The sequence below is a fragment of the Zalophus californianus genome, chromosome 5 (assembly GCF_009762305.2).
Source record: "Zalophus californianus isolate mZalCal1 chromosome 5, mZalCal1.pri.v2, whole genome shotgun sequence".
NCBI lineage: Eukaryota > Metazoa > Chordata > Mammalia > Carnivora > Otariidae > Zalophus > Zalophus californianus.
The window spans coordinates 3442901-3464853 of NC_045599.1; the positions used below are offsets into that span (position 1 = coordinate 3442901).

Consider the following 21953-nt stretch of genomic DNA (forward strand, 5'->3'; position numbering starts at 1 on the left):
AGGTGAAGCCCGGCCCCCCAGGCCCGCGCACCCCCGCCGGCCCACAAATGGGTCGGTCCGATTCCTTCCCGCCGAGAGGGAGGGTCGCGGCTCCGCCTCCGGCTGTGGGCACCCGGGGAAGCCCCGGGGGCGACAGCCGAGCGGCTGGAGGCCCGGCTTCCAGCGGCAACCCGGCTTCTGCAGGCGACTCCACTCCAAGCCCGGGAGGGGGAAGCGCGGCGCTCGGGCCGAAAGCCGCGGGCCCGCGGGAAGGCCACCCCTCCGCGAAGCCGCGAGTGGGCGGGCCCAGATCCGCCGCGCAACCGCCGCGGTTTCCGGTTCCGATGACAGAGGCGCCGGAAGCCAGGGCCCCGGCTGCGGGGACGAGGTGAGAGCCGGCTGGCTTCCGGGCCAGGAGGTGCGGGCTGAGGGCGAGGTGCGCCGGGCCGGCCGACGGGGCGCGGGGGACGGCAGCTCGGCCGGGCTCTTAGGCCCCGGGCCTTCTCCGAAGCCCCGACACGCCGCGGCCCCAGCCTGCCCCCGGGCTGGCTTTCTGCTCAGTCGTCGAGCCGGGAGCTGGAGTCACACGGACTCGTAGGACCCTCGGGGAGCCGCCTCTGCCGGGGGAGTCGCGCGAACTGAGACGTCCGGTCCCGGTGCGACCTGGTCGGATCGCAGGTAACCCGGTGTGGACGAGGGGGCGAGACGGAGCTTTCGAGCAGGGAGGGTCTTTGGAAGGATGAGTGGGAGTTCGCCAGTCATTTTGCACGTTAATGCAGGTGAAGCTTCTAGTAGGAGCTGCAGCCTAGGGGAGATGGTGAGCTTTGCCCTCCTTCCAGTTTCGGTTAATGACCAAAAAAAAAAAAAAAAGATTTGAAACTAAATAGAGATGTGCAGAGAAGAAAAGGAACAGAGTGATAAGATGGAATGTCTGGCGTGGGGGTGGAGCAGAGGGGTCGACATTAGATATGGGTAGGAGAGCATCTCTGAAGAGGTGACGTGGACACAGGACCCTGATAAGGAGCCAGTCATGGGAACATTTTGGGGAAGAGTTGTATCAGGCAGAGGGAACAGCTAGTGCAAAGGCCCTGAGACAGAAATAAACTTGTCAAGGACAGGAAGGAGGCTAGTGTGGTTGGAGTATGGCCAGTGAGGGGGAGAGTGGTAGATAAGGCTGCAGGGGTGGTTGGGAGTCAACTCATATAGAGATTCCTAGGCCATAAAAAGGAGGGTGGGGGGCGGCAGGCGGGCTCAGTCAGAGGAGCATGTGACTCTTGATCTCTGGGTGGTGAATTCCAGCCCCACATTGGGTGTAGAGATTACTAAAGATAAATAAATAAAGGAAGGGGGGTTATTCTGAATACAGTAGGAATCTATTGGGTTTTAAGGAGAGGAGTGGTGGGTAGGGTAGAGAATGGATAGAGTTGAGGGGTGCGAAAGTTTAAGAGTTGGGTCAGTGGAGGCTGTCCAGTTCTGTGTCAGGCAAAGAGGACCTTTCCATGATTTGCACAAACTTCTTCCCTTTCGCCCCAGAAGGGGCCCTTCTGTTTCACGATGCTGAAGTCTGGGGACAAAACCCATGCGTGCCTGAGTGGGGATTTTAATACTTCGGTCATATCTCTTCCTGTCAACCCCCCTGCAGGTTTGAGCCCAGGCCCCCTAGCCCTAGAGTTAGGATGTGGATGCACCATTTAATCAGCAAGCATTCACTGAACAGTCACTGGGGAGAAAGGTCTCCAGGCCTGAGCAGCTCACTGTCTGGTGGGGGGAGACCTGTGGACAGGCAGTTACGGTGCCACAGGGCTGAGGACTCAGAGTTGTGTGGTATGGGTGTGCTCCATAGAAGTGTCTGAAGCAGAGGAGACTGGGGGATTTCCCTGAGGGCTTTGCGGGGAGCTGGTGATTAAACTGCAGCTTGGGGTCTCTGTGCAGAGAAGTGCAGAGGGCACTCTGGACACAGGAACAGCTTGTGCAAAGGAAGCGAATGTTTAATTACACAGGGCTTGTGTGTCAGGCCATGCAGTGTTGAGTCAAGGGGTGACAGGAATTGATGTGTTGTTTCGGAGGGATCACCTGGTGGATCATTTCTGTGCAGGTGAGACCTTGGGGAGGAGGGCTTGAAATGGACCTGAAATTCCACTGGATTCATCATGAAGTTGTGAAAGACAAATGCACGCACTCATCCACCCCAGTGCCAGATGACAGATGACTGAGTGGGTTCAGGCAGAGTGGTTCACCAGGGACAGACTGAGTTAGCCTCCTGGGCTTTCTGGGTGGGATACAGGCAAGCCGTTCTGTTTCCCCAGCTTCTTTTTCTTACTTTCCCCAGCTTCTTTATTTTATTTTAGATTTTTTAATTGAGTTAATCAGACTTCTCAGTTCATTATACATTTAATTGGTTCAGGCAGGGCCTTCATCTCTTTTGTATTTATTGATGTATTCTCTTTTATCCCCACTCCTCCTCCCGCACCCACCGTAGGAAACCATTCTGATGTGTTTGCATGTGTCTTTGGTTGTATGCATAGATTTTTTTTCTTTAAAGACACTCTAGGGCTCCTGGGTAGCTCTTTTGGTTAGGAAGCTGCCTTCTGCTTGGGTCGTGGTCCTGGGGTCCTGGGATCAAGTCCCACGGCGGGCTCTCTGCTCAGCGGGGAGTCTGCTTCTCCCTCTGATCCTCCCCCCATCATGCTCTCCCTCTCTCTCAAGTGAATAGATAAAATCTTAAAAAAAAAAAAAAGACACACACTAGAGGCACCTGGGTGTCTCAGTCGGTTAAGCATCTGCCTTCAACTCAGGTCATGAGAGGGTCCTGGGATCGAGCCCCATGTCAGGCTCCCTCCTCAGTGGAGAGCCTGCTTCTCCCTCTCCCTCTGATACCCACCCCTGTCCTGTGCTTGCTTGCTTGCTCTCTGCCTCGTGCTCTGTCTCACAAATAAATAAAATCTTTAAAAAAAATTTTAAAAAGACACACTTTATTTATTCTTAATTTTTTTTTAATTTACTTTTTATTGAGAGAGAGAGACCTCCTCACGAGGTAGGGAGCAGCAGAGGGAGAGGGAGAGAGAATCTCAAGCAGACTCCGCTCTGAGAGTGACCCTGAGATCATGACCTGAGCCAAAATCAAGAGTCCGACGCTCAACCAACTAAGCCCCCCAGACACACCTATTTTCTTTTTTTCTTTCTTTTTTAAGTAGGGGTCCACGCCCAACATGGGGTTTGAACTCACAACCTTGAGAACAAGAGTCGCACACCGTACTGACTGAGCCAGCCAGGTGCTCCTGCATGTATACATTTTTAATTTACCATACATGGTATTCTGCCTAGAGTTCATTTTGCTTTATTTCCCCCTCAGTACCATGTTTGGGGATGTTACTGATGCTCCTGTCAGTAGATCTAGAACATGGTTTCTAAGTGCTATGCAGGCTTCCATAGATGCCTTTCCCATGTTTTACTTCCCTGACTTACCAGTTCCCCAGTGCTAAGGCTCCTAGATCGTCTGCCCCTTCCTGCCACAACAGAGTGCTGGGATGAAAATCCTTGTATGCATCTTCTTCCTCAGCTTTTTTTTTTTTTTTTAAAGATTGTATTTATTTGAGAGAGAGCAAGCAAGCAAGCATGAGTGGGAAAGGAGCAGAGGGAGAGGGAGAAGCAGACTCCCCGCTGAGCAGGGAACCCAACGCGGCTGGATCCCAGGACCCTGAGATCATGCCCTGAGCCGAAGGCAGATGCTTAACCCACTGAGCCACCCAGGCGCCCCCTTCCTCAGCTCTTTAATACAATTTCAGGATGCTGACTTGGGCTTCCCTGAGATAATCCTTTTATCAGTTGGTGTCCGCCAGGGCTAGTCTGTTTGACCTTGGTGAGGTCCTGACCTTTTTTTTTTTTAATTTTATTTATTTATTTGGCAGAGACAGAGAGCACAAGCAGGGGGAGCGACAGGCAGAGGGAGAAGCAGGCTCCCTACTGAGCAGGGAGCCCGATGAAGGACTTGATCCCAGGACCCTGGGACCATGACCTGAGCCGAAGGCAGACGCTTAACTGAGTGAGCCACCCAGGTGCCCCAGTCCTGACCTTTCTTGAGCTGTATTTATATTTGGTAAATTGTGATTCTGGTTCCCAGACTCTTGGCAAACATTTCTCTTGTGCTGCCATCTTTCCTAGGTGACCGTCTCACAGCCTCTGTGGTTAATTTCCTGTTTCTTGTCATCATTAATCATTGCTATACACTTATTCCAATCACACATCTTGGCCACTTTCCCTTCCTGGTGAGATAGCGGGCTGTTAAGCTGGTCCAGAGAGTAATGTGATGTGAAGTGCTTCCGAGAAGGGCTCTGGAGCTGGAAGCCCTGGCTTCACTTCTCAGGTCCTCCCTTTCTCAGCCGTGTGACCTTGGGCAACTTATTTAATCTTTCTGTGTCTCATTCTCTTATCTGTAAAGTGGGTCTAATAACTGTACCTACCTTATAGTGTTTTGGTAAGAATTAAATAAATTAGTTGATGCATGCAACATTGTTAGAATGGTGCTTGTCACATAATAAGCCCCAATGAAATGTTTAATAATAGCAGTAATAAGTATGATTATGATATTGTTTCAGACAGGAGTCCCTGGTATATTTTGCCCATGATGGATCATATTCAGTTATAGGGTGTTTGCTCAGGGGGCATGAAGAGGAAGGCATGTCTTCTGGACATCATGATTATGATTACAAATTCTAGTGTGAAGGCATCAACCGTAAGGAGAGAGGGCAAAAACACATCTCAGGCCCTGGTTGCCATTTCCCCACCACTCATCCACTGTAAGGAGACAGTGACTACAGGCTGGGCCAGGACTGGCGGTGCCGGGGGGAATGGGGAGTCTGGCGAAACCTGGAGCATCCCAGTGGTCACCTTGGCCATAGGATTCTTGTGATGACCCTTCTTTGAGAGAATGGACAGCTGGCCAGATTTGAACATTTGAGAGAGCCCTTCATTTCAAATCCTTTAGATGAAAGGATAGGGAGGAAAGTCTGTCGCCAGCATTTTGAGGGCTGTTCACATGGTCAGTGTCAAAGGCTGCTCTGGAATAGAGGGGGGCAGTGGCCCAGAGTGAAAGGGACTTAGGAAGGGCACCTCGCTGGTGGGACCAGAAAAGTCAGCTTTCTTTTAGTGGTATAATGAGGAGGGATGGGTGTGTTACATGAACAGGAGATGTTCTAGTCTGATGGGGGAGGCAGGCCCTCAAATAGGTCCTTACCTGGTGATCAAAACTGAAACAGAAGGGTGCCACGTGGGAGCTGAGGGAGCCAGGTGGCAGCAGGGAGGAGGGGATGGCTGCTGGAGGAGGTGGTCTCTGAGCCGACGTGGAAAGGATGAGCTGGCTTCTCAAGCAGTTGGTGAGGGAAGGGCTAACAACCTAACAGGGAGAGGAAGCAGCATGAACCCGGGCCCGGAGTTGGGAGGGAGCAGTGGTTCTGGCTGGCTGGACACAGGGTGAGCAGCAGGGGAGACTGAGGCTGGAGTGGTGGGCAAAGCCCATCAGGCACACGTGCTTGGCAGTTGTTCCTTAGGCTGGCTTTTCAATTATCGGCCATTCAAGGGCTGCCTTCCTGGCTTCTATCACTGTAGTCTGTGGAAAACCAAGCCCATTAATTGAAGAAGAAGGTGCTTATGATGAGTATATAAACATACATGCAATATGAAAATAGGCGATATTTGTATGTATTTCTAGTAGATAGCATTGCCTGCTGAGGACTCTGTGAGGCCTATTCTCTCCCCTGATTCAAAAGAAATGAACAGGGATTATAGAATGAAAAGAGTTGGAAACGGTAATTTGGTCACTATGATTCAAAACACATGTCCTCACGCCCGCCTGGTCCCTCCAGGGCACCCTGGCTCAGGGTGACAGGCGCTGTGGACACGTATGTTAAGCCAGGAATTTCTGCACGAGGATAAATGATGTGGGCGTGGTGAGGGGGGCCTGGGGGCCCTCCGCGGCGAGCCCCCTAGCCCAGGTGGGGCCTGCCGCAGCCGACCCCTCCCGCCCACAGGCAGAGGCCACCATGGAGCAGTGTGCGAGCGTGGAGAGGGAGGTGGACAGGGTCCTGCAGAAGTTCCTGACCTACGGGCAGCACTGCGAGCAGAGCCTGGAGGAGCTGCTGCACTACGTGGGCCAGCTGAGGGCTGAGCTGGCCAGTGCAGGTGCGTGTGTCCCCCGCCCCGAGCCCCACATCTGCCTCCCCGGGGGCCTGGGAGCTCCCCAAGGCCACTTGGTGACGGACTTCTAGAAGGATGATGGTTTGGACATCAGTCCGTGGATGCCTAGGCCTCCTTCGGGTGGGGTCATGGAAGTCATTCCGAGCTATTTCAGAAAGCCCAACAGAAATTATTAGTTTACCTGAGATTATTTTCACTTAGATTTTCATTTTATATTCTCTTTTCCATTTGTTTTTCTACTTTGAATTTTTAAGACATTTTGAGATCATTTCAGATTTACAGAAAACACCAACTGCTTATACGGTGCCATGCTGGCTTTATCACTTCTTTTGCCTACTCTTACCTTTTAACCATTTGAAAGTCAGTTGCGACTATCCTACCACTTTCCCCCTAAACTTTCAGTACGTATTTCCTAAGGTCAAGGGCGTTCTTTTATGTAAATACAGTGTAATTATTAAATCAAGAAACTAAACATTAATACAGTATTATGACCTAATATAGCTCATACTTCAGTTTTGTCACTGTCCAATAATTTTCATAAAATATTTTAATTTTAGTCTCCATTCTAGGATTCAATCCAAGATCAGGCACCGTGTGTGGTTTCTCATGTCTCATCTTTGGGTTTGTTGTTGTTGTTGTTGTTGTTGTTTTAAGATTTTATTTCTTTGACAGAGAGAGACAGCAAGAGAAGGAACACAAGCAGGGGGAGTGGGAGAGGGAGAAGCAGGCTTGACCCTTGTACAGTAGGGAGCCTGATGCGGGGCTCGATCCCAGGACCCCTGGATCATGACCTGAGCAGAAGGCAGATGCTTAATGACTGAGTCACCCAGGCGCCCCTCATCTTTGTTTTTTTTAACTGCGGACGTTCCTCCCACTTGCTTGTCTTTCATGACATTCACGATTTCGAAGCAGTAAGGCTAATGATTTTGCAGAATATCTCTTGGTTTAGGCTTGCCTGCTGTCTCCTCCTCCTCGCCCAGATGTTGCATCTTGGGCAGCACAGTACTTTGGAAGTGATCTGGTTCTCAGGGCGTCAGTCACATCAGGAGGTACAGGGTGTCAGCTCATTCCCTGATTGGCAATGTGAACTGTGATCACTTGGTTAAGACGGTGTCGGCCAGGTTCCCTCCGTGTAAAGTTAATATTTCTTTACAGTTAATTAGTAAGAAATTTTAGGGGAGATGCTTTGAGCCTCTACAAATGGCCTGTACTTTATCGTATCTGAGCCCACTGGCCCAGGGGTGATTCTTGCCTAAATCAGTTATTATAAAGCAACACGGGTGACTTTTCCTGCTCTCTCATTCCTTATGTACAGTTGGCCCTTGAACAACACAGGTTTGAACTGTGCGGGTCCACTTACACGCAGATTTGTTTTTCAGCAAATACAGTACAGTACTGTAAATGTATTTTCTTTTTTTATGACTTTCTCAATGACATTTTCTTTTTTTCTTTTTTAGCTTTATTGTAAGAATACAGTATATAACACAGGTGACATACCAAATATGTGTCATTTGACTGTGTTATTGGTAAGGCTTCCTGTCACCAATAGGCTATTAGTAGTTGTGTTTTTGGGGAGTCAAAAGTTATACACAGATTTTTAACTGCACGGGGTGGTGCCCTAAACCCCCATGTTGTTCAAGGGTCAACTGTAATTGTTGGCATTCAGCTTTCCTTTTTCCCTTATTTGTTACCAGCTCACACCTCATAGATTCTTATTTTATTCATTGGGTTAAAATCCGTTACTGTTGTTATTTATTTTGATGCTTAAATTGTCTTAGATTGACCAGAGGTCACCCCTGATTCCTATGTCCCTTTTTTTTCTTTAAAGATTATTTATTTGAGAGGGAGATAATGAGAGACAGAGAGCATGAGAAGGAAGAGGGGCAGAGGGAGAAGCAGACCCCCCGCCGAGCAGGGAGCCCGATGCGGGACTTGATCCCAGGACTCCAGGATCATGACCTGAGCCGAAGGCAGTCGCTTAACCAGCTGAGCCACCCAGGCACCCTGTCCTTTTTTTTTTTATTTTTTTTTATTTTTTTTTTTAAAGATTTTATTTATTTATTTGAGAGAGAGAGAGAATGAGAGATAGAAAGCACGAGAGGGAAGAAGGTCAGAGGGAGAAGCAGACTCCCCGCTGAGCAGGGAGCCCGATGCGGGACTTGATCCTGGGACTCCAGGAGCCGAAGGCAGTCGCTTAACCAACTGAGCCACCCAGGCGCCCATGTCCTTTTTTTTTTATTTTTTTTTTTATTTTTTTTTTTTAATTTTTTATTGTTATGTTAATCACCATATATTACATCATTAGTTTTTGGTGCAGTGTTCCATGATTCATTGTTTGTTCATAACACCCAGTCCTTTTTTTTTTTAAATTGAGCATAATTCACATTAAAATTCACCTTCTTAAAGTGTACAATTTTTGAGTTTATTTTTAGTATATTTACAGAGTTGTACCATTATTACTACTGTCTAATTTCAGAACATTTGCATCACCCCGAAAACAAACGCTACCCACTAACAGTCACGCGGTTTCTCCCCCTCTTTCAGACCCTGCAACCACTTACCTACTTTCTCTGTGGATTACCTGTTCTGGATACTTCATATAAATGCAGTCTTACAATGTGCAACCTTTTGTGTCTGGCTTCTTTCACTGAGCATGTTTTCAAGGTTTATACCTGTTGTAGCATGAATCAGTACTTGATTCTTTTCTGTCCTGGGTCATATGGTAACTCTGTTAACTTTTTGAGGGATGGGCAAACTGTTTTCCAAATGTAGTTGCAATAATTTACTCGTTCTCACCAGCAATGATTGAGGGTTCCAATTTCTCTGTATCCTCACCAAGGCTTATTTTTATCTTTTTGATGATGGCCATCCTCGTGGGTATGAAGGGCTTTCTTACTGTGGTTTTGCTCTGCACTTCCTTAGTGACTAATGCTGCTGAGCATCTTTTCATGAGTGAGCTTGTTGACCATTTGTTTATCTTCATCAAAGAACTGTCTACTTAAATTGCTTCCCATTTTTTAATTGGGTTCTCTTTTTATTGTTGAGTTGTACGAGTTCTTATGTACTCTTTAATATTAGAACCGCACTGGATATTCTATCATATGGGTTGTCTTTTCTCTCTTTTTTTTAAAAATATTTTATTTATTTGTCAGAGAGAGAGCACAAACAGGGGGAGCGGCAGGCAGAGGGAGAAGCAGACTCCCCACTGAGCGGGGAGCCCGATGCGGGACTCGATCCCGGGACTCCAGGATCATGACCTGAGCCGAAGGCAGTCACTTAACCAACTGAGCCACCCAGGCGCCCTGGCCCAGCCTTTTTATTTATTACTATTTAGCACTTCCTAGCTTTCTGGCACATTAAGATAATCCCTGGAGTAAGTAATTTTTTCAAGGAGATGTTCTTTGGGTGGAAAATGGTATTTGGAAACCAAGGTCTGGGTTGTACCTGAGGTGTCGTTGTTTCTGGGTTTTTAGCAGACAGATCTATCTCTCTGCATGTTGCAGGCCATGAGTTTACACTGATTACCCCCAGTTTCAGTCCTGTATCACAGGGTTCTTCCTAGACCTCCCCCATCCATAGCTGTATCTCTTTTCTGCACCAGTGCATAGCCTCCCAACACCGGCAATACATCTCCCATCTGCTTGATTTCTGCGGTACATAGAGAAGTATTTTCGGAATTGCTACACTTCGTACTTCCGTGAAAAACAAATCTGCAGAGTAGAGTTTTTCCTTTTAATGTATTTTTTTAAAGAAAGCATGCACATAGGAAAGACTTCAAAGTCAAAAGAGCTTACAGGGAAAGTGAGTCTCTCCCCTTCAGCCCTGCTTGCCAGTCCCTGTACGCCACCCCACCCCCCGAGTCACCCCTGCCCCCAACTTCCCAGGCATGCCTCCCGGACAGCATCTGTGTGCACACACAGGTGGCATGTGTGTCTGTCCCCACCCTTTTTTTAAACACAAAGGGTAGCCTCAAGTGTGTGCTTTTCTGCACCTTTTCCCCCCTCCAGTTTGTCTCCGAGAATGTTCTGTCTCACTACGTAGATTTCTGCCTCATTCTTGCACCTGGTTGCTTACCATTGCATCCTGTGGTTGTGCCATGCTGTAGTAAATGCTCAGGCCTGCGTCCTTGCTTCCGATGGCCCGTTAACCGTGTGGTAGAATGGTTTCCTCTTGCGGGTCTGAAACGCTCTTATGCTGTGCCATTGGTTAACAAATGGTGGTGGCCTGCTGCAGGGTGTTTACAGGGAGACCATGTTTTCTCAGATGGGGGTTTGTCAGTGCTAATGGTTTCAGGGGCATCTTTGGGCAGAGAAGATTTGGGGATTTCAGGTTAAAAGGTGTTGGTTTCAGGGTGCCTGGCTGGCTCAGCTGGTGGAGCATGTGACTTTTGATCTTGGGGTTTTGAGTTCAAGCCCCATGTTGGGCCTAGAGCTTACTTTAAAGAAGGGTTGGGGAGCTTTGGTTTCCTGAGAGCTGTTGCTTTGTCCTAAAGGGAATGTGGCCAGGGACTGTGCAGAGTGTGGTCCTCTGTGACCTGGATGGTGCAGAATGTGAGAGATGAGTGGCAAGCTGGGGTTTGGGTGGGTGGCAGTGTCAGAGTGGAATGCGGTGCTGCCCCGTCTCCCTGTGTAGGTGGGGGGCCTCTGGTCAGTATTTGTCGGAGGCATTCAGTTACTGGTGCCCGCAACCCAGCTCAGACCAGGTTAAATGAACAGGCGGGGGTGGGGAACACTGGATTCATGGACTCAGGTAACTGAAATGTCCAGGCCCGGCTGGATCCAGGTGCTCATGGGATCCCTTCAGTCTACACTGTCTTCATTCTGAGAGCAGTGCCCCCCCCCGCCCCCCGCAGGAGGTCACGGTGCTCCAGCAGCTCCAGTTCCCATTCTGTGTGTTCAGCGACTTGGTAGAATGCATCTCTCTCTCTCTTTTTTTTTTTTTAAAGATTTTATTTATTTATTTGACAGAGAGACAGTGAGAGAGGGAACACAAGCAGGGGGAGTGGGAGAGGGAGAAGCAGGCTTCCGGCTGAGTAGGGAGCCCGATACAGGGCTCGATCCCAGAACCCAGGGATCACGATCAAAGGCAGACGCCCAACGACTGAGCCACCCAGGCGCCCCTAGAATCCATCTCTCTTCCAGGGCTTCTGGTCTTGGAGCCGAGACGCTCCCTGGCTCTCCTGGATCATGTTTCTTTCCCTGAACCAAGGTGTTGCCATCTAAAGAAGGCACCTAGATGCTGGGCTGGAGAAAGGGGCAGATGCTCTGTCTGACCTCCTCTCTTCCAAGTCCCATGTGCTCTTGGTGGTACGTCTGATTCTGGCCCAGCCATGAGGGTGGAAACCGCACAGGCTTGGAGTCCTGAGCCAGAAACATCCCTGAACTTCCCTGGCAGTATCCTCTGGGTTGGTAAGAGGCGTTAACCTGGGGACAGTGCCTTATGGCCCAAAGCCTTCTCAAACACGGTGTCTCACTCAAGACAGTAAGGAGCCATCTGGTGTGATGGTGAGGAGCATGTGCTTTAGCTCTGTCATTGCTGTCACCCAACAAGCTACTGCCTCAGCTCCCCCAGCTACAGGACCCGGTACTAACAGTGTCCACTGCAGGACATGGTGGGAAGGATTAAATGAGCTGAAATAAAGTACTTTCCCATAGGAAGTGCTGAATCAGCTACAATTCACAGCAAAGGACAGGGCCGGTACTGTCACCCCATTTTACAGGTGAGGAAATGAACCGAAAAATGAAGCCACTTGCTCTGCTTGACCAGTTCCAAGGCATGCAGTTAAAAAGTGGCAGGACCTGGAACAGAAGCCGGGGTCTTTCACCCTGGAGTTCAGGGCTCCCTCCTGGGCCTCCGAGCTGGTGTGGAGAAGAGGTAGCAGGGGCCAGATGTGCTCTCTGTGTCCTGATTCATTGCCAGTGTTTCCCTGCAGCCCTCCAGGGGACGCCTCTGTCAGCCACCCTCTCCCTGGTGATGTCCCAGTGCTGCCGGAAGATCAAAGACACCGTGCAGAAACTGGCTTCGGACCACAAGGACATTCACAGCAGCGTCTCCCGAGTGGGCAAAGCCATCGACAGGGTGAGCGTGCAGGCAGCCTCGGGCTGGGGGTGGGGATACCCCGGAGCTAGCGCCTGGGGGGCGAGGCTCAGCAGGAAAGGCGAATGCTGAGTCACAGGGCCCTGTCTCTTGTCCTCGTCAGAACTTTGACTCTGAGATTTGTGGCGTCGTCTCTGATGCGGTGTGGGACTCGCGGGAGAAGCAACAGCAGGTCCTGCAGATGGCCATTGTGGAGCACCTGTACCAGCAGGGCATGCTCAGTGTTGCCGAGGAGCTGTGCCAGGTAATGGCCTCACCGGGAAGGTGCTGGAACCTGTCTCTTCTGCTTCTACTCGATGGCTGTCTTTATATTTGGTTTCCTATTCTTTATATAAACTTATTTTAGAAGGGAAATCATTGCCCCTGCCATAAATAGAAGATAGCTCTAAAAATACATATGATGGCAAGTGAAGCCATGAACCTCTAGCTAGAGTTGATTGCCCGCCAAGGTTCTGAGCTGAGGCCTGATACCGCTTTCTTAAAAAGGGAGATTAGTAACATGACAAAGTAGCACTTGTTAGGTGTTAAAAACACGCTGGCAATAAAAGTAAGGGTACTTTCTCAATGTGATTAAGAGGACTGAAGAGGAATAATTTTCTCACCATGCTACTCAACACAGGTCTCTAAGACCATGGGGCTGGCTTGGGTTTTGTAGTCTGCACTCCGGGAGGCCAGCCTGCAACACTTGGCCTTACAGAACTGGAATGTTCTGGAAACAGTCCTTCAGTGGTGGGATTGCGCTGTACCCACAGGAGTCAACACTGAACGTGGACTTGGACTTTAAGCAGCCTTTCCTCGAGTTGAATCGAATCCTGGAAGCTCTGCACGAACAAGACCTAGGGCCAGCGTTGGAGTAAGTTGGCCCTTGGATGGGCCAGTGAGGGGACGGGGCCCATCTGTGGTCTTCCTGTCACCTGGTGTACTTGACACACCTCCAGCCCTGTCTCATGGGCCTCACTTTTGGGAGCCCACCTCTCAGTCCCGGCTCCACCAGGGCCCCTTCTCCTGCCCCAGCAGCTCCCTTTCTCCCCAGATGGGCCGTCTCCCACAGGCAGCGGCTGCTCGAGCTCAACAGCTCCCTGGAGTTCAAGCTGCACCGCCTACACTTCATCCGCCTCCTGGCAGGTGGCCCTGAGAAGCAGCTGGAGGCCCTCAGTTATGCCCGGCACTTTCAGCCGTTTGCACGGCTGCACCAGCGAGGTGAGTGCTCAGGGTGCTGGGGTGGGGGCTGCCGGGCTCGAGCAGGTGTCAGCAGGGCTCAGGGGGTTGGGCTCCGAGTCCCTGCCCTACCTGAGGGGCTGTGTGTAACCAGGATGCCTTTCCCCAACCTGAGAACTCTGACCCCTCCCTCACCGTCTCCCAGGTGAACGCCAAACCCCAGGCTCTTCCCCTGCATCCACCTCTGCCTTCCAGCTTCTCAGGCCGCTCTGCACACCTGCTGTGGGGCACACCCACACTCAGCACACGGGGCCGTGTGCACTCCTGCGCCTCAGCCCGGGCCTCACCCATCTAGAAGCAGCCCACTCATTTCCTTAAGACTCACTCGGCACCTCTCCACAGCTTTCTTCTGTCACACCAGGATTTCCAGACCTCAGTCTGTGGAGTCTCCCCTTCCAGATGCTCACCATTAGTAACCACTTCTACTGGTAGTAACTGGTTCTATAGCTCCACTCCTACCCATTTGTTACCTCACATTTTGTGAAATCATAAAGACCAAGCACTGTCAGTTAGTAAATCTAGATACCACCTGAAAGTTTTTAAAAGGGAGAGTAGCTAGTGTTGGAGGAGAAAAACGTGAGCGCCAACCTGAGACTCGCTCCTTGGTGCACTTGGAAGGATGGGAAGAGAACTCAAACTCAGCTCCCTACGGGATTGCCTTGTGCCTGATGCTTGTCCTTGTCCCGCAGAAGCAGCCCCGAGACTCCGCCTCCACACTGGATTTTAGTGAAAATCAGTTTTGCCTGAGGGCATCTCAGGGCCCGTTCCTCCTGGTCAGGGGCCTGGGATCTTCGAGCCCCAGCCCGCGCCCCCTGATCCCCCTGCTCGCCCTGACCTGTGCCTGTGAACTGGTTGCCTTGCAGAGATCCAGGTGATGATGGGCAGCCTGGTGTACCTGCGACTGGGCTTGGAGAAGTCCCCCTACTGCCACCTCCTGGACAACAGCCACTGGGCAGAGATCTGCGAGACCTTTACCCGGGATGCTTGTTCCCTGCTGGGGCTCTCGGTGGAGTCGCCTCTCAGCGTCAGGTACGGGGCAGCCCTGTGGGGGCAGCACAATTGGGAGGGTCTCAGGGGAAACGATTGGTGGAGGCCATTCCATGCGCCAGGGGTGGTCCTTGGTTCTTTCAGACCTAAACTGGCTCTCTTAGTCATGCTTCTGGGGAGGAATTACCTGATTTTACAGTTGGAGAAACTGAGGTTAGGAAGAGTAGTGGCCTGCTGTCACTGCAAGGTCAGTGGCAGGGTCAAGGTTCCCCTTCTTTTTTTTAAAGATTTTATTTATTTATTTGACACAGAGAGAGCGAGCGACAGCAGGAACACAAACAGGGGGAGTGGGAGAGGGAGAAGCAGGCTTCCCGCCGAGCAGGGAGCCTGATGAGGGGCTCGATCCCAGGACCCTGGGATCATGACCCGAGCTGAAGGCAGACGCTTAACCGACTGAGCCACCCAGGCGCCCAAGGTTCCCCTTCTGTAAGGTCTTTTGAATGAGGTCTCTGTCTCACCTGCAAGGTCAGTGGCAGGGTCAAGGTTCCCCTTCTTTTTGTTTTCCTTAAAGATTTTATTTATTTATTTGAAAAAGAGAGAGAACGAGAGCAGGAACACAAGCAGGGGGAGTGGGAGAGGGAGAAGCAGACTTGCTGCTGAGCAGGGAGCCCGATGCGGGGCTCGATCCCTGAGCCCAAGGCAGATGCTTAACAACTGAGCCACCCAGGCGCCCAAGGTTCCCCTTCTGTAAGATCTTTTGAATGAGGTCTCTGTCTCGCCTGCACCTCCCCCCTGAGTTATCACAAGACCCTCTGCAGCCTGGCCTTCCCTCAGACCACTTCCCTTCGGGGAGATTTGAAAGTGCCTGAGTAACACATATGGAGACCTTTCCCCTGGAAGGCTCCTGCACAGTAACGTTCTCATGACTCCACAAGGCCCTAGGAATTACAGGTAGTTTTCCTCATTTTACAGATGACAAAACACACAGGCCCCAGGCATGCGCGGACTTGCCCAGGGTCTTGCAGGGAATAAAGGGCATGTGGACCTGGTCCCGGAATCCCACGCTGCACCACAGTGCATCTCCCGCCCCACCCCAGGGGGAAGGTTTCCAGTTAAAGGACAGTGTTTCCCAGCAGGAACGTCAGGGACACCTCACGATGGTTCTCGGGTGCACAATTTCCCTGAGCATCATAGGTACTTAGCCCCTGAGGCGCCAGCCAGTTGACTCCCCGCCCCTGCCTGAGTCACTGCGAGATTCAGATCTGCCCCCGTGTCTGAGTGTCCGCATTGACGATAACCCGTCGCAGAGGGGCATTACGACAGCAGAGTGGGGGAGACAGGCAGGCTGGGGCCCTTTTGAAACTGATCGCTGGCTCCATCACACTAGCGGCATTCCAGTGGTTTGGGTGAGCAGGTATCTGCCCCCTAGATCTTTCTTTTGTCTTTCCCATAGGTCCCCAAACTCTGGGATGCATTAGAATGACGCTAGGGTTGGACACACATAGCTACCTGTGTGGTGCTTTATGAGCGACCAGGGAGATTTTCAAGGATCAGTCTGACCATGTGCCACTTGAGCACCCTGCCCCAAGACACAGGCCGATGACCAGTGTGCTGGTGCCTCTGTCTGTCCGCCGGGGTCTTGGTCTGGGCCGCTGCAGCCCCTGCTCTTTGTTCCGCAGCTTTGCTTCTGGCTGTGTGGCGCTGCCTGTGCTGATGAACATTAAGGCTGTGATTGAGCAGAGGCAGTGCACAGGGGTCTGGAGTCACAAGGACGAGCTACCGGTGAGGCCTGGCAGGGCGGGGTGGGGGTGTGTGTGGGCAGAAGGCCCTGGGAAGGGCGGCCGCAGCTGGAAGTGGAACTCAGCCCTCCGCTGGCCTCCCCAGATTGAGATCGAACTGGGCATGAAGTGCTGGTACCACTCGGTGTTCGCCTGCCCCATCCTCCGGCAGCAGACGTCAGATTCCAACCCTCCCATCAAGCTCATCTGTGGCCACGTGATCTCCCGAGATGCCCTCAACAAGCTCATCAATGGAGGAAAGTAAGTGCCCTGGGCTTTGCTCCATCTTGGCTCGGTTCCCCACCTCCGGCCAGCCCCCGAGACATTCTCTGTTCTCCCTGTGCAGGCTGAAGTGTCCCTACTGCCCCATGGAGCAGAACCCAGCCGATGGGAAACGCATCATATTCTGATACCTGCCTCGAAGGAACTTTGTCAGAAGGGCTTTCCACCCACGAGCCTTGCTCTGTCCCGGTGGGGGTGGCTGGCTTCAGTGGACTGTGGTTCATTTCCAAGCGACTGGCTGAGCGCCACTGTGGGCAGAGGCCAAGAAGGGAGATGAACTCGTCTGTGCTGGGCAGCCGGCTCCTTGGCCGGAAGGACAGAAAGACACTGGCCTCGGCACTCCTGCAGTTGCCCTGTTTCTCTGGGCCAGTGACTTCCGTAGCAGCCCACAGAGAAGCAAAGCACTTGGCCATCAACACAGACCTTTTCAGCCCTGCCCCCAGTGCCACGCCCGCCCCTCCCATTGTATGTATCCAGTCCCCCTTGTAAATAGTCCGGTTTGAACTGAATGCCCTGGTTTTATAACTGAGCAAATATATTCACAGGCCTTCTCCTTACCTCACCCGCCTTTAGCTTCACCGACAAGGAATTACTGCAGGCTCACCGCACCCAGAGAGAACCCAGCGTGCATCTCTGCCTGGGTGAAAAGGCCCGGGGATGTCACCCCAGACCATGGGACCAAGGCTTTTACACAAACGTGTCAAATCTGATGCCCTCCTTACTAGGAATAGGAAGCAGAGTGAGGGGATTTAGGAAGATGAACGGACTTGCCCTACAGGGCTCAAAGCTTGTAAAGGAGACAGTTTGGAATCAAAACTGGATCCAACCATCCATCCCAAGCTCTTTGCGGTTGACAGCAGGGTGCCTGGAGCCTGGTTGCTGTGTGTCCCACTGAGCCCCGTGCTGGGCTTCAGAGAGGAAGACACCCGAAGTCTGAGACGCCTGAAGGGACTGGGTCACCGGGGTCATTACGCCAAGCAGGAGAGCTGGCCTGGGGTTTGTCTCTAGCTTCATATGCCTACTTCAGATGTGCTGTATGCGTGGCTAAATTGCTTCCAGAAGTTTCCCAGTGGCATTTCGGGCTTGTAGGGGCAGGGGAAGGAGGAAAGAGGAACGGGGGTGTCTTCAACACAGGGGGCCGCAGGCTTTTTGTGCATGGGGTCTGCTGTGGCAGCCTTATGGTGCGGCTCCCACCAGTGGGAGGCGGAAGCCGGGGGTGGGCAGCAAAGAGTCTGTTCTCACCTGGGGTCTGGCACCAGCCCCAGCGGCCCAGCAGAAGCAACACCCTCTGAGTCCGTCGGGTTCTCTGGTGAGAAAGGCTGCGTCCACTCTCTCCTGCCCACCACCTCCTTGGCCCCACCAGCAGCTGCTGCCGAAAAACACACCCACAGGCTGAGCACACTTTAGTCTTAGCATTTACTTCCCCCACGCACCGTTCTTGGACTGTCTGCACACGCACGCAACAGAAGACGCTTGTTGCTGGCTCTGCCTTCCGGAAAGAGCTGATGGAGCAGCCTGGGAAGAAGGCAGGCCACGGGGCCCAGGGAGACATGTGAGCACGGGCGGCAGGAGGCCAGCCAGCTGGCCCACCGCCAGCCCCACAGCTTCCAGAGCAGGTGCCTGAGTCCTTCACATGGGGGGGGGCAGGGCCTGCACCTCCTCCAGGCACTCGTCGTAAGCCTCCTGGTACTCCTCATGCGGCTTGACCATGATCACGCAGGTGGGGCGCTTGGAGCCCGCGGCTGCACCCAGATCCTGCAGATGAGGGAAGGAAGGCCTATGTGGGGGGAAGGCTGCACCACCTGTATGCTGGGGAGTCACGGACCCCTGACCCACGGGCCCCATCCAGCCCTCAGACATATCACACTGGCATTTCAACTCTGCCAACTTTCAAGCCTCGGGCCCACCACACTGGGCCTATGCTGGGCTTCTGGTCTCAGAGGCTGCCGCCTGAGGCAGGGCCTGTGTTCTCCTGGTCCCTGTGGTGAGGACCAGGCCAGCTAACGGTCCCTTGAACACCCCTTTTTCCCCAAGCACCGCAACCACCTAACATGACTAACACGGGCTCAGCATCTTCACTGACGGAGCGCGTCCACGCACACCTCCTTGGTCATTCCTGAGGTCCACAAGGGCGGGAATTCCCACACATAGCTACCTGTGTGGTGCTTTATGAGCGACCAGGGAGATTTTCAAGGATCAGTCTGACCTTGGAGGAGGGGACTGAGCCAAGGATGCATCCACATCAGTCTCAACTCCAAAGCCTGCATTTTTCCCCACTATGGCCTGCTCCCACAGACCTGCTGCCAGACCCCCTCCTCTAATGCTGACCAAGATCCGGGGGGGATCGTGTGTGCCTTACCGTCTTAGAGGGGATATAGACGTAGGGCAAGTTCCGGTCCTCACACATAACTGGGAGATGGCAGTAGACCTCAATGGGCAACGTGTCTCCTGCCAAAACCATGATCCTGCGGTGAGACAAACACCGTCATTTCTAACTTGCCCATTCCTTATTTCAGCCGATAGTGCTACCCTACCTCTGGACAGAGAAAATGGCCCCGGCCCTCAAGGACCCCAGATGCGAATCTCCCACCTTCTGAAAGTGCATGCAGATTTGTGTTTGGTGATCACTTCCTCTGGGGAGGTGAGCCCTAGTTCTTGGCAAATAAGTCAATGCCACACAGGGCGACAAGTGGGATTCCAATGGGACAGGTGCGGTATGGGAGTGACACCAAGGAGTGAGGAGAGCTGAGCTCTCCTTCGAGTGTCAAAAAAGGAATCAGGAGGCGACACTAGATCAGAAAGCTGAATGAAGGTGTCAGGCAGCCCTTGGAGGAGCTGGAGGAGAGGAAAGCATTTGAGGCTGAGAGAATCCAAATGGCTGCACATAACCCAGGAGCTGGCGGATGGGGGCCTGGGATGGCTTTGAAATCCAGGGTAGGGATGGGGGCAGACAAGGAGGCTAGAGAGATGGGCAGCGGCCATACCCCGAGGCCTTGAGTGCCAGGCTGGGAAGCCTGAGCTCAGTCCCCAGAGTCACAGGGAACTAATGAAAGCTTGCCCGAGAGCCCTCAGGTAGGACTCCTGGCTGGCAAGTTGTCAGGGCTCTGGGGCAAGGGCCTTGGGAGTCCTGAAGACACCAAGGAAGAGTGTCGTCAGGGGGCGGTGAGAGGCAAACACCAGGAAAGAGCTCTCGGTGCCACGTACCGGGCCCACTCTCCTAGTTTTTCTTTTGTCTTCCAGGCTCTCCTCTGTCGGCATCTCTTCCTTCGAGTGGCCTTTCAGTGCTGGTTCCTCACAGCCTAATCCTTGGCTGCCCTCTCAGTACCTTCTCCCTGGCTGACCTGGGCTATGGCCACGGCATCAGGTGCCATGTATGTGCTGACAACTCCCAAATCTGTTCTCTCCTGCCTGGCCGCTCCCTTCCAAGCCCCCAGTCTGTGTGACCATCTGCCTATTTGACAGTTCTGCTGGGGGGAGGGGGGTGTCACGTGTCTAAAAGGCACCAAACTCGTGATCTTCCCACACAAACTTGGGCCCCTCCACTGTTCACTATCTCAGTGAGTGGGCCCTCTGCTCAGCTGGAATCAAGACCTCACTCCACGTCCCGAAGTCCTCTCAGATTCATCCACTTTCATTCCGTTTCAGCCACCAATAACCTAATCAACATTGCCCTCACCTCTCCTACACTGGAGCAGCCTCCTAGCCCAAGTTCATCTACTCTTGTGCCCCTGATCCTTTCCAGAGCTGCCAGAAAAATCTTGGCAAGGGTAAACACAATCATGTCACTCCCTGGCTTTAACCCTCGGTGGCCTGCAAAGCTCTGAGTACAAAAAATTCACCATGGCTTAGGAAGCCCGAGGAGAAGGCAATGCTTCTGTCGACCACTATCCTCTCTCCTGCCTGGGACCCAGTATCTTCTGGCAGCACCCCGGCGCCCTAGGTCAGACTTCCCACTGAGCATCGCATCCCCCCAGCACATTTCTCTCTTGAGCATCCACAATGTACTGGGATACATCAGAGACGGAGCACGGAGAGGCTTTAGGGTCTGGCCTGAGGGGGAGAAAGATGTCATGAAGGCATTCTCATGCACCCTGTGCATTCCTTCGCAGGTATCTCAGGACTTCCTACGAGGGAATGAAGCTGGGCTCGACCCTGCGTGAGCCCCGGAACTCACTCTCCCGGTGGTGTTCCTCTGAGCTCTTGTGAGTGACGTGTACCCGAGGGAACTCACCGCTGGCTCCATCACCTCGTGTATAGGGGGCGGATCACTTTTACCGACTTTCGAGCACCTCCCTCGCAGTGGGGATACCCGCGCCACCGTCCAGAAACGCAAAATCCGGCGGGAGGGGAGCCTTACCCTTTCTCGCCTTTGTTGATAAACTTCTGAACCTCCTTCACCCCGCGCCGAATCTGCTTCTGCTTCACGGCTGCAACGACAGAAGAGGCAGTCGGGGGGCGGCGGCCCGCCCCTCGCGCCACCACCGGCCACCGCGGCGGCCGCAAGCACCTTTTTTTTTTAATATATTTTTTTAAAATATTTTATTTATTTGAGAGAAAGAGAGCACATGAGAGGGAAGAGGGTCAGAGGGCGAAGCAGACTCCCCGCCGAGCAGGGAGCCCGATGCGGGACTCGGTCCAGGACTCCAGGATCATGCCCTGAGCCGAAGGCAGTGGCTCAACCAACCGAGCCGCCCAGGCGCCTACCTTTCTTGATGCACTTGTAGAGCTTCCGCGTGAGACGGCGAGAAGCCAGGGGCTGCGCGATGGGGTTCAGATTCACCAGCAGCTCGTGGTAAGTGCGCTCCCCGAGGCACGCCTCCGCCTGAGCCTCCGGCCCGTCCGGATCTGTCTTTATTTTGGTCATTGCAGCGGCCGTGGCAAACGGGTACCCCGCGCCAGGCGAATCCACGCGGCCCGTGCCTCGGGAATCACTTCCGGGTCATCCCATACTGCGAGAAGCCGGCCGTTCAGCACAGCCAATTAGGGGACGAAGTCTCTGACTCAAACCAATCGCTGACGCTCAGCTCTTTGTCTCGGCTGGGGGGGGCGGGACTCGCCCAGGGGCCTCGGAGGCGAGGGGCGGGGCCCGGCGGGAGGCGGGGCCCGGCGAGGGCGGGAAGGGACGAGGACGGAGGCTTGGGCAGGTCTGAGAGCCCCGCCTCGCGCGTACTGGGAGCGGAGGAGGAGGCTGTGGCTGTGGGGGCGTAACCACGTCTAAGGGGCGGGATCCTCCTACCTGAGGGGCGGGGTCTGCGGCGGGGCGCGGTCTGCGGCGGGGCGGAAGAATGGGGATCCCAAACCACCTTAGAATGAGATCCTCACGTGGTCCTGGGCGAGGTGGGCCACAGGTGCCAAGGTTAAGGTGGAGCCCGGCGCTGCTAAGGGCTTCTTCCGTTCTAGCAAGATTTCTCCCCCTCGGCT

General features: G+C 53.0%; 2 protein-coding genes across 2 annotated transcripts; one reads left to right on the forward strand and one right to left on the reverse strand.

The window, feature by feature from the left end:
- The first annotated feature begins 323 nt into the window (after positions 1 to 323).
- On the forward strand, positions 324 to 17089 carry RMND5B (required for meiotic nuclear division 5 homolog B). Its single transcript, XM_027606620.2, has 10 exons — positions 324 to 657; positions 6006 to 6156; positions 12104 to 12249; positions 12371 to 12511; positions 13020 to 13120; positions 13301 to 13467; positions 14349 to 14514; positions 16152 to 16254; positions 16357 to 16511; positions 16597 to 17089. Exons 2-10 carry the CDS (start codon positions 6018 to 6020, stop codon positions 16658 to 16660), a joined length of 1182 nt encoding a protein of 393 aa, XP_027462421.1. The 5' UTR covers positions 324 to 657; positions 6006 to 6017; the 3' UTR covers positions 16661 to 17089.
- An 845-nt stretch (positions 17090 to 17934) lies between these two features.
- Positions 17935 to 21522, reverse strand: NHP2 (NHP2 ribonucleoprotein). Its single transcript, XM_027606621.2, has 4 exons — positions 21237 to 21522; positions 20890 to 20959; positions 18892 to 18997; positions 17935 to 18287 (listed from the first exon to the last, which is right to left on the reverse strand). Exons 1-4 carry the CDS (start codon positions 21394 to 21396, stop codon positions 18162 to 18164), a joined length of 462 nt encoding a protein of 153 aa, XP_027462422.1. The 5' UTR covers positions 21397 to 21522; the 3' UTR covers positions 17935 to 18161.
- Between the last annotated feature and the right edge of the window lie 431 nt (positions 21523 to 21953).

What these genes read in the sequence shown, in the direction of transcription:
- NHP2 (XM_027606621.2), bottom strand. Translation starts at nt 21,396, where the DNA reads ATGACCAAAATAAAGACAGATCCGGACGGGCCGGAGGCTCAGGCGGAG. An exon ending in CTACAAGTGCATCAAGAAAG is followed by an intron (nt 20,960 to 21,236) that starts GTAGGCGCCTGG and finishes CTGTCGTTGCAG; the next exon opens with CCGTGAAGCAGAAGCAGATT. An exon ending in ATCAACAAAGGCGAGAAAGG is followed by an intron (nt 18,998 to 20,889) that starts GTAAGGCTCCCC and finishes GTCTCACCGCAG; the next exon opens with GATCATGGTTTTGGCAGGAG.
- RMND5B (XM_027606620.2), top strand. Translation starts at nt 6,018, where the DNA reads ATGGAGCAGTGTGCGAGCGTGGAGAGGGAGGTGGACAGGGTCCTGCAG. An exon ending in GGCTGAGCTGGCCAGTGCAG is followed by an intron (nt 6,157 to 12,103) that starts GTGCGTGTGTCC and finishes GTTTCCCTGCAG; the next exon opens with CCCTCCAGGGGACGCCTCTG. An exon ending in AAGCTCATCAATGGAGGAAA is followed by an intron (nt 16,512 to 16,596) that starts GTAAGTGCCCTG and finishes CTCCCTGTGCAG; the next exon opens with GCTGAAGTGTCCCTACTGCC.